Genomic DNA, 10855 nt, shown 5'->3' with positions numbered 1-10855 from the left:
GTTGTTCCCTCTCAGCCCAGGTTGGCCTTGACATTGGGCTGAAGTAGGCCTAGCCCGTCTCCTAAATGTTCTGTATTATGTCACGGTAAGTTTAAAACGTCTAGAAAATAGGTTCCATACATACGATACAAAAGCCAATCACAACGACCTCTGGAATTTTCCATTCCAGGGTAATCTAGATCTAAGTCTACTTATTCTTATTACTACCAGAAACCTAGGTCTCTGTTACTACAATACCACGCTCCCTCTTACTTATCCACTCGCTAAGCTGATCAACGGCGGGAAGTTACAGCAAGACAGCAAGTCAGCAGAGTGACTTGTCAGGTTTCGAGCTGGTCCTGGGAGCCAAAGCAAAAAATGGGAGCCGAGAGACTTGCCGGGTTGTGAGCAATTCACTGGCACAAAGCAATACGATGGGAATTATGGGACTCGTATGCTGCGGACGGGATTTGAGACTTGACGGCTGTCCGCTGCTTGCAAGCCTTCGATTAATCAAGCAGACTACAGCGCTACGCCGCGCAGTGACACTGTGAGCAGGATCTCTCACTCTCCCCCTTTCTCTTTTTCTAACGTAAGTGGCTTCGCGGATTGCAAGCAGGGTGGGGAGGATGAGGGGATCTGACACGAGTGGTTTCGCGGATTGCTAGTTGGTGTGGACTTGAAGTTCAGACTAGACCAAGAAGGTTACAGTTTGTGCTAGACTCAACTTATCATGCCGGTGATTTGATTTGAGGATTTGACCTAATGATTTTGAGTCGTGTGACTTGAACTAGAGGCTTGGGAGCACGAGCGGGTTTTCTACCGGGGTACAGCTCTAATGTGCATCAACGATCGCAATTCAATGAATCAGGAATCACACACTACACACTCTATTCTTTTTTTTTAACCTTTTATGGCCTATACGCTCTTATTATACGGTACTGAGCGTCAAGGCTATAGCACATCATTTTAAATTTTGGAGTGGCTCACATAACGCGTCTCTCCGCAGCATCTCTCTCTCTCTCTCTCTCTCTCTCTCTCTGCCGTCTGCCCCACCTCACTCATTACTGGACTGGCCAATCACAACGACGCACCACTGACTGCCTGTTTGAATCCCGCCAGCTACCCCCGAACCCCCTTCCCCACAGCTAAGCTCACTCGATCTCTCCTGCTGTATTCAAGTTCGGGCCCCGTTCAACCAGAGCACAGGTAATTGAGTTTGCATATAGAAAAAAAGGGGGATTCCGGTAAGGTCCCGCTGTTGGGATGGTCCCGCTGCAGCTAGTGCCGCTAGAGTCACACATAAGCATAAAAAACAACCATATTCAACGAAACATGAGAAAAATATTGTAATTATACAGGAATTAATTACTGAATCTTTACTAAAAACGTGAACATAAACTCCTGTAAGGGACACATACAGGATTTCTTTACTGATACATTGAAAAAATGGAGAATAGATGGCGCATACAGGATTTAAGTAGACTGAAAGAGGAATCATACTAAATTCAGAGAGCTCAAATAGTTACTCTTTTGATGAACAGCACGTTATGCTTTTCAAAATCATAGTCAATCTGATTGTCATACAATCTATATGAAACGACAAAGTCATTTTAAAAGGTACGAAAGACCTCTAAAATGCGCGGATATATATATACATATATAAACATATATATATATATATATATATATATATATATATATATATATATATATATATATATATGAAACATTTTGACTGATGAGAAATCAAACTCCAGAGAGTAAGTCTGATTGTCGTAGAACTTATTTGTGACCCACAAAGTCATTCTTTGCAGAAAAAACATCAGAAATGCTTCAGGAAAAGACTACAGAGTGTAGTTAAAAGAACATTACCAGTTTGACAAGTAAAAAGTGCATCAAGCTACTTAGGAATAGACATGCATAGTATGAGTTAAATGGGCGTTTATATTAGCATTTGGGCGTACTCATTCACACCTTAACAAGTGAAAATGTAACATAATACAGGAGAACCGAGCAAATAAACTGGATCTATCATAATTGCTTAAACATTTTTATGCCTACCTAGTTAGAACATTAACAAAACAGGAAAATTCTGGCGCAGAGGGTGATGAGCAGGTGGGATCAGGTTTGATGAACACAATAAAATGAGGTACCTCTTTTTGTCCTCTGACGCACCAGCTGGTTCACTGAGCACTTGTAGGTTCAATAGCTGTTCATCTGGTCCTTCTGATTTCCGTCAGAGTTGCATTTGGTCAACTCAGCACTCTTTCTCGTCGTAGCGGATGGCCATGGTGTCGTTCTCATTTTGAACAAATGTATAACCCTGATCTTCGTCCATTTGATCTTCTCGCTTTCCTCGTCATAATCCAAGTTCTTAAAGTATTCTTGAAACTGCATGAAAGTCAAAGAAACCTTGTGCAGACATGTCCTTGATATCATAGGGATTCTTACTCTTTAGTGCTCCACCAACGACAGTCACCCACTGCTCAGGTGTGAATACAGTGGAAACTTGATACAATAGGGATGGTGGGACCAGAGAAAAAGTCAAGTTATATTAGATCTCTGATAAATCAGAAATGCAAGGCAAGTAAGCATTTGTAGACTAATCCAGCTGTATTTATTCATGGGTAGTCTTGTTTCTCTCGTGGCCATGTGGCAGGCCTGCGCAGGACACACTGTGCGTGCGTGTAGCTAGGCTTAAGAAGGGCCTATTACGTACTGGCTGACCGGACAGATTTCTGGGCCGTACGGCCAATCATAACGTGTAATTAGAAATGCGGCTCAAACCGTAGGCGAACACCCGGGAATAGCCGGCTGGGTGTAAAGAACCCACGGCTGCTGCATGTAAATTTGACGTCCGGCCATCCGGCCTTGAGGGGAGTGCCGACTGTCTTTGAAGTTTGCTGCGCCGGGGACAACAGAACTAATTTCAAAATTAAAGAAAATCACGTCGTAGATTTTAAAAGATAATCATACCAGATTCAAAATCAGTGTACCAAAATCAGGGAAATGGCTCGCGAGTGACTTGTTTCGTTTTTCATTTTTGCACATTTTTATGTTTTGCGCGCCATGATACACACACGTGTGTGAAGTTTCACCCAGACTAGGCCTAGTGTGTAGAATGTATGCCCGTTGTGGAATGTTTTTCTCTGATTTTGTTTCCGCTGGTCCGGCTGGCGTGATTGTTTTCTTGACACTTTTTTTGTGTGTGACATTTTCCCCAACCTCTGAGAACACTTAGGAGAGGACAGATGATAGTCGTGGGGCCACTGGAGTGGTTGGGTTGGGTGGGTCATCTTGAATCCCCCCCCCCCCCAAGTCGGTGTGACATCATCAATTTGAAAGGGGTTTGAATCCACTGCTCGGTCTGTGCTGTGTTGAGTTCCAACCTAGATCGTTGATGTAGCTGTCGCTTAAGACGAAGACGAGGGAGTGTGTTGATCTGGGGCCTTAAAACTTGGAGTACTTGTTGCCTTTACTTGTGTGGAAAGTGGTAGATAGTCGTCCACATCACTGTCAGAATCGCTGGCAAGAAGCAATGCTGTGCAGTTGACTGACTTTTTACATTTAAGTCCAAGTGCTATTACATCACCGTCAGACCATTCGGTGTCTGTGTCACACATGTCGTCATTCTCTCTCAGTCGGATCATAAATAGTAGGCCTATAATGTATCATACACTTTCACGTAGAATGAACATATAATGTACACCTGACTTTTTGCATAATCTAATAATAGTAGGCAAACAATACAAATATTGCAATATCCAATTTTGCTTTCAGATTATAAAAATACCAATGAAGGTTTTTCAAAAGGATTATGCAAACATCTGTGTAAAACCTACTGATGCGTAGATAATCCTACAAACGCATGTAAACAAATAACAAAAAAATGAGACATTTGTCAACTCACTCACAAGGCTTTGACTGCTAAAATCAGGAAAACAAAGGAATATACAACTTCCGTCAGTCCGTCAGTCCGTCTATTTGTCACGTACTTCAGTTTTATAGAAACTAATATAAGTCTGGAATGCATTAAACAGAGCACGTATACATGAAAAGTGGGGGGGGGGGAAACTTCATGGATATATTATCATATAGTCTGAACATGTTTGCATCAAATAAATGTAGATTAAAAAGAAGTTTATTCAACTAATGTGAACCATTTTGATCACACACTTAGATGATTTCGATACATTGTCCTCCTTCTCTCGGCGTACCCCCTTGAGACAAATTTGCAGATTAACACAAATCGAAGCTCAGTAAAGATCTCTTACCCTTAGTAAATTGTAGGGCAATCATTAACATATAAACAGACCAAAACATTTCTTCACATGAATTTGATAACATTTTCCACGTTTGGTTGAGAAATTCTGTCCCACTTTCGTGGCAGCGCGATCTCCTAATAGCTGCAGATTTGCAAATCGGTACACACTTTGCGGTTCAGTTCATCCCATACGTGAGCTGTTTGAGAAATGTCGGGTACTTACACTGGCCAGTCCATGACATTCATGTTCTGATCTTCCAGACACTGTGTTGTTTGCTAAATGTGCAGTGTAAGGGCAAGAGTGTCGTCTTGAATGACTGAGATATTCTGATTTGTTCTTTGTGCTGTTTGGCACCGTGAAGACGGCGCTGTTGTATGGGTTCGTTAATTGCAGTCCTGAGTAAGGCGTTCTTTGTCTAAGTCCTGTACTCACAGCTCCGAGCCCCAAACTGATCAAAGAAACATTTTCACGCACCCAATGCAAGCCTTAAGCTGCTGCTTTTGAGAAACGATTTCGCAGATGCCACAGCAAAATCTGCCTCTCTTGAACATGGCTGATCTCTCCAGACTGTCCTACTCTTTGCCCATCACGAACATTTCAAGTGTGCTAAAATCTTTCTATAAGTCGAGAACAATACAAGTACTGCGTTTTATTTAGCCACATAGCTGCTTCTCAGGCAGATTTTCCGCCATGAACAAGGCGGAAGCGAAAGTTGCGATCAGCTTCGCTAAGTTGAGGAGTCTTGTAATGAGAGAAATAAAAAGAATCGATCGAAAAAAGCTAGGACTTTAGTTTGGAGTGAGCTATGGGTCATCTTCCAGGTAAATAATTGTGTATTCTTTTATAATATAGCACATTTAATATCACATTTTTACTAAAGCATAGTTTACTGTATTGCGATGAAAAAATTATTCTTGGAAACAGCAAAAATCGTGCATGGGTGTGTGGACTAACAACTACTCCCTTGTGTATCCAAAAATCGTCACGATCAGAGAATAATTGGCTTTTTAATAACTTTTTGAAAATGTTGCGTTTTTAACGGCGTTCAGTATATGTATGACACCCTGCAAGATCAAACAAGATATCATGAGGTTAGCTTTAAATTCATGTATTCAACAAAGGTAAATCTACTTTCAAATATCTTAGCTGCTAGGTTCAAACAATGGAAGATAATGCCCCTCAAAATGAGAGTTATCATCAGATCGTAAAGGCAGTCAATGGAGCCTGTTTGCTTTGAACGGAGGTAGGAGACACAAGCAACACAATCGAGACAAAATTCAGAGGGTGGCAATTGTTCAGAAAAATAAAACAGTAATAACAGCAACTGCTGCATCTTAATATTGCACTGAGATAATAGAAGATCAGTTGCACTAAAGAATTAACTATCACCAAGTAGTTACGGAGGTCTAACGATGTGAATCAAGCATTTTTTCAACTGTTTCAGTAAGGAAAAGGAGAGAGAGGGACTTTATTGAAATGAGTTTGTTACAAGTGAACATCATTTTAGAAATCAAAATGAAATGTCTTCCATGTCGATTCACACTCTCTCAGTACTGCCATCACTTTCTACTACCGGATTCTATTATAATGAAAAAAGAGGCATCATCTTTAGTTGGTCCATTATTAGTTGACTTCATGGCTCACCCTGCCCCTCCCTAAAACATTCCAACAAAAATAACACATCTCACCAACTCCACCCAAAAAAATTGTTTGAACCTACGAAACAAGCAACACTCACTCATGCACACAAAAAGGACAATGGATTGCTGCTTAAAAAGGAAGCAAATCTCCCTTGTAATTGAGAAGCTTGCCAGTGCTCTCTTCACCTTGGGATCCAATCACCTTAAGGCAGCCAGAAATGCTCTCCCCTGGGGAAAGATCGCCTTTTTCTGTCCCCATGTCTGTACGTACCCAGCCCGGGTGAAGTGACAAAACCAAGATACCAGCGTCTTTCAACTCTTGAGAGATCAGAATAGTGGCCATAGTCTCAGCAGTCTTAGAGCATCTGAAGAAAAAAAACGGAGACAAGAGAAAAAGCATTGTTCTTTCCTAAAAATGATATTGACGGGATAATTCAATGATGAAATATTATCTAGTATTTGTTGAAACTTCGAGACGTACGATGAGCGTGGAATAAAATATCATGAAAAAACAGTTTCTGGTCTCAGAATTTTTATGACAAGTGAACAAGAACAAATCACTGCGAGAGTATGCCACCTGATATCTACACGCCACGGGGGGGAATGTGGAATGGGTAGGTAGCATAGCGAAGTGGGGTACTCTAGTTTGCTATGGTGAGGAGGAGGAAGCAAATGGGTAACAAGTGCTTACTAGAGCTGTACCCCGGTAGCAAACCCGCTCGTGCTCGCAAGCCCCTAGTTCAAGTCACAAGTTTCAAATCACTACCTAAACTTAAAGTCCACACCAACTAGCAATCCTCGAAGCCACTCGTGTTAGACCCCCTCATCCTCCCCACCCTGCTTGCAATCCGCGAAGCCACTTACGTTAGAAAAAGAGAGAGAGGGGGAGAGAGAGGGGAGAGAGAGAGAGAGAGAGAGAGAGAGAGAGAGAGAGAGAGAGAGAGAGAAAGAGAGAGAGAGAGAGCGAGAGAGCGAGAAAGAGAGAGAGAGAGAGAGAGGGAGAGAGAGAGAGAGAGAGAGAGAGAGAGAGAGAGAGAGAGAGAGAGAGAGAGAGAGATCACGCTCACAGTGTCGCTGCTCGGCGTAGCACTAGAGTCTGTTCGATTAATCGAAGGCTTGCAAGCAGCGGACGGCCGTCAAGTTTCAAATATCGCTCTCAGCACAGTAAGCCCCATGGTTTGCTTTGCGTCCCATTGTCTTGCTTTGTGCTCAGTGATTTGCTCCCCGCCCGGCAAGTCTCTCGGCTCCCATGTTTTGCTTTGGCTCCCAGGACCTGCTCGCAACCTGGCAAGCCACTTGACTGACTTACTGCAGCAGCAAGCAGCAAGACCGCTCGCAGTGTGAACTCTGAACCGTGGAGGAAGGGAGAGGCTGTGCTTGTTTTGGTGAAAGACGTAGAGAGCCGAAGCTATTTTTAACTTCCCGGCTTTGATCAGCTGAGAGAGTGGGTAAGTGAGAGGAAGCGTGGTATTGTAGGAGCCCTAGGTTCCTGGTAGTAATAATTAGACTTATTAGATTACCCTAGAATTTAACCCAAAAAAACAGGGGTCGTTGTGATTGGATTTTGTATCGTATGTATGTAACCTATTTTATGGATGGTTTAAACTCACAGTGACATAATACAGAACATTTAGGAGACGGGCTAGACCTACTTCAACCCAATGTGAGGGCCAAACTGGGCTGACAGGGAACAAAGCCCAAGCAGAAAGACGGAGGTTCTCGGTAAAAGTGTATCTCCTTACGGGAATCGAACTGAGGTCTTTTGCGTGCGACGTGAACATTTTAAAAAACCGGCCTTTGCTTTGTAAGAATAGCCGATCTATTATTGATTTTTAAGTGCATTGAATAGAGCTTTTTATTTTTTACAACCCGACTATGGAAAAAAAACAATCTTGCACCTTTGGTGCACCTCTAAACGCAAATAACCAGAATATTCTGTAGTATGTAATGAGCCCACAGGCACGAGAGTTCGCGACGTCAAAACACAGTACAACAAGACTGTCCGCGAGTCTCAACTCTCCGAAAGTTCCCCCCGGTAGCGAGCGGGAGGCAAAGCAAAGCACAAGACTGCTCGCAAACCTCTAAAGCAAGCTGTCCGCTGCTTGCAAGACTTCGATTAATCGAGCAGACTCCAGCTCTAGTGCTTGCTGACAGAGTTGAGTGTGGGAGAAAAGAAAGTTATCGAGGCAGAGCTGACGACAGGGCGCCGTGCACAGTGTGCAGTGTGTGCATCAGACGGTGTTGCGGGGCATACGTACAACTAAGACAGTTGGTTGATGGCGTTTTAACGGGACAGATAGTATGCGCATTTTTAATTTAGGTGTTCCTTTTTAAGCATCAGCAAAACCGATATTGCTAGATGTTGTAAGACAAGGGCCAGTTATGAAAACCATTGCACTAAATGCATTTTCCAAAATAATACAACAAGCAAAATGGAAACTGGAAGTATACTTGAGTTCTGTGAACAGGGGAAGCTGAATAAAGAAGATAAAAGAATAAATAAGATATCATTGAGACATGAGTAAGAAATAAAGCTGTTTAGTCAAATAAGTACATGCAATTTGGCAATCAGTGCGAAGTGACAGTACTTTAAAAGAAGTGATTTCTTACTTCTATGATGAACAAGAAATGGAACCAACTCAGCTTCCTTTTTCTCTTACTGGAACAGTGTCAATAACAAAGATCAAATTTAAATCTTACTTATATTAAAAGCCTCCAGAGAAGAAACCACCCCAAGATGCAAATAATGAGAAAGGAGGGAATGGGGGGGGGGGTGATGAAGCTGAAATATTGAAATTCTTTAACAGAAACTCACTTGTAATGTAAGGACGTTCCTCTTCCATTTTGATACGTCTCATTTTGAGATGCCATGAACGAAGAAATATTGATGAAGGCGGCTTTGTTACAACTCATGGGCTGAGACTTGTTCGGAGCTGCGGCTTGCTCTAGGAGAGGCAGGAACTTCTGTGCCACGATGATGGGGCCTAGACAACACGAAAAGAGTACAACATTTAGGCTAAGTTTTTTTAAGGGGATAAAACATTATTATAATTGTATCACATATTATTTTTTTTAATGTTCAAAATCAATCACATTACATAACAATAATCAACGCACTATCAATAGTGTAGAGAAAGTGGGCCAATTCCAAGGAAGTCTATATTTACAAAAGAGGTAGATACGTCACTTGTGCCATATACCATGGTATCGATATAATAATAGTTGTACATCTGATGAAAGAAATAAAAAAGAAAGCAGCCTACAGGTTTACAATTCTCAACCAATTATGCAATGATCATGATATAAAGAGAATGCTTGCTGATGTAGACAGTATCGCCCACTACAGTGTAGCAAAGAGTCTACATAACAAGAGGGGCCACTCCTCTCTTTGAGCCAATTAAAAAAGTGTCCTCAAAATTGGGTGGCGCCCTCTTCGCAAATGCGCATCCTTTGCGAACAGAGTTACCCTACTTGAGTTTAAAAAATCAAGGTGAAACTAGCAAGTTTTTAAATAAATTTTGGAAGAACGCTTTTTTAATAGTTACGCTGACACAAAACCTCTTCCGGAGGAAAGGGTGATTTTTTCTTCGTTTAATTTGACTTTAGAATGAAAGGCGAGAGGTCATTAAAATAATAAAAACCTAAAACTCTGCAGTGAACGATCCCGAACTGCTGATGAACAGCAGTCGATCTGCGCACGCAAGGAGGTGCTATTCCTATTCTTCTTCTGGAAAAACGAAAGAGAGCTTCAAAACAGACTGCAGCGCCATCTGAAGCAAAGAGCGGACTTCCGACGGACACTTTTTTTGGCCGAGTGGATCATCTTGTTATGTACTATCTTTGGGTGTAGTAGAAAAATTCGAATCGCAAGTTATTATAGAAAAATCGAACATAAACTCTCCAGCATTTGCACAGTGACTTGAATCATTTTTTCTTAACAGATCAATATTTTTGTAAACACCAGTTGGCTCTATTCTAGAAAATTCCTTAATATTAATTTTTTTAAAATCCCACTGCGTGGTTTCTGTAGATTTGAAATAGTTTACAGCTTGGACAATACCACTTTGAAAAGCAAAGCCTGTCATTTTTTTTTTTCTAATTGCGAAATTATGTTTGCTGAACGCATGTTTTGAGAGCTTTTGGTGCAAAAAAGAGTTCATTATAAATTTTTTTTTTTTTAAACTAACTTTTCCTCTAAAAAGTGTCATTGGTGATGTGTGACGTAGATCTAGGCCATGCGTACGCAAAATGTGAGTGAGAAGCGAGAAGCGCTGTGAACAATTCCATATTCCGCGTGACGGAGATTTATACTATATTTTATACCATACTTGGAGCTGTTTTAGCATTGCACTTCCGGTAAAATATATCATTATATTTCACACGTGAAATATAGGCTGGCTGAGCTGATTTCTCACACGTGAAATATAAAAATTTGCATAAATTACTCCGCGCACTAGATCTATGTTCGCCTTCTACTTCTATCCCTCTGTGTGTAGGCTAAGCAAAGTAGATCTAGCCTAGATCTAGATCTAGATCTATATATCTAGATCTAGATCTATATATCTAGATCTAGATCTATATATCTAGATCTAAATCTAGTAAAAACTTAAAAACTTCCCTGCAAAGCGCCCTCACCTTCGGCAACCAAACACTAGTCTCTCAGTCTCTTATAGTCGAGTATAGGTTCAAAACTTTCTAGATCTACGGTGCCCTTAATATTGTTTCAAATAGATCTAGAGTCAAATGATGGGCACCGTAATGAACCGGGATTAGATCTAGATCTCTAGATCTACGCAAGAGTATGGAGCTGTTACGTTTAGTTCATTTCTCGAATAAAATAGTCATTTGTTCTAATGGGTCATCATAATAATGCAACTTGTCAGGTGCAGCTAAACTGCCTTCTTTCAAATCAATTAGATCTAGATCTAGATCTAGTAAAACTGATGTTTGGGAATTGCTTTTTGCTCC

General features: G+C 41.3%; 1 protein-coding gene across 1 annotated transcript; it reads right to left on the bottom strand.

Moving 5' to 3' along the window:
* Positions 1 to 6017: 6017 nt before the first annotated feature.
* LOC106011442 (C-factor-like) lies at positions 6018 to 8730 on the bottom strand. Its single transcript, XM_035969121.1, has 3 exons — positions 8703 to 8730; positions 7540 to 7567; positions 6018 to 6252 (listed from the first exon to the last, which is right to left on the bottom strand). The coding sequence occupies exons 1-3, from the start codon at positions 8728 to 8730 to the stop codon at positions 6018 to 6020; spliced, it is 291 nt and encodes a 96-aa protein (XP_035825014.1).
* Positions 8731 to 10855: the final 2125 nt, after the last annotated feature.

The sequence above is a fragment of the Aplysia californica genome, unplaced genomic scaffold, assembly GCF_000002075.1.
Source record: "Aplysia californica isolate F4 #8 unplaced genomic scaffold, AplCal3.0 scaffold00118, whole genome shotgun sequence".
NCBI classification, from domain to species: Eukaryota; Metazoa; Mollusca; class Gastropoda; order Aplysiida; family Aplysiidae; genus Aplysia; species Aplysia californica.
The sequence above is the reverse complement of the archived record's forward strand: the minus strand, read 5'-3'. Positions and strand labels throughout refer to the sequence as shown.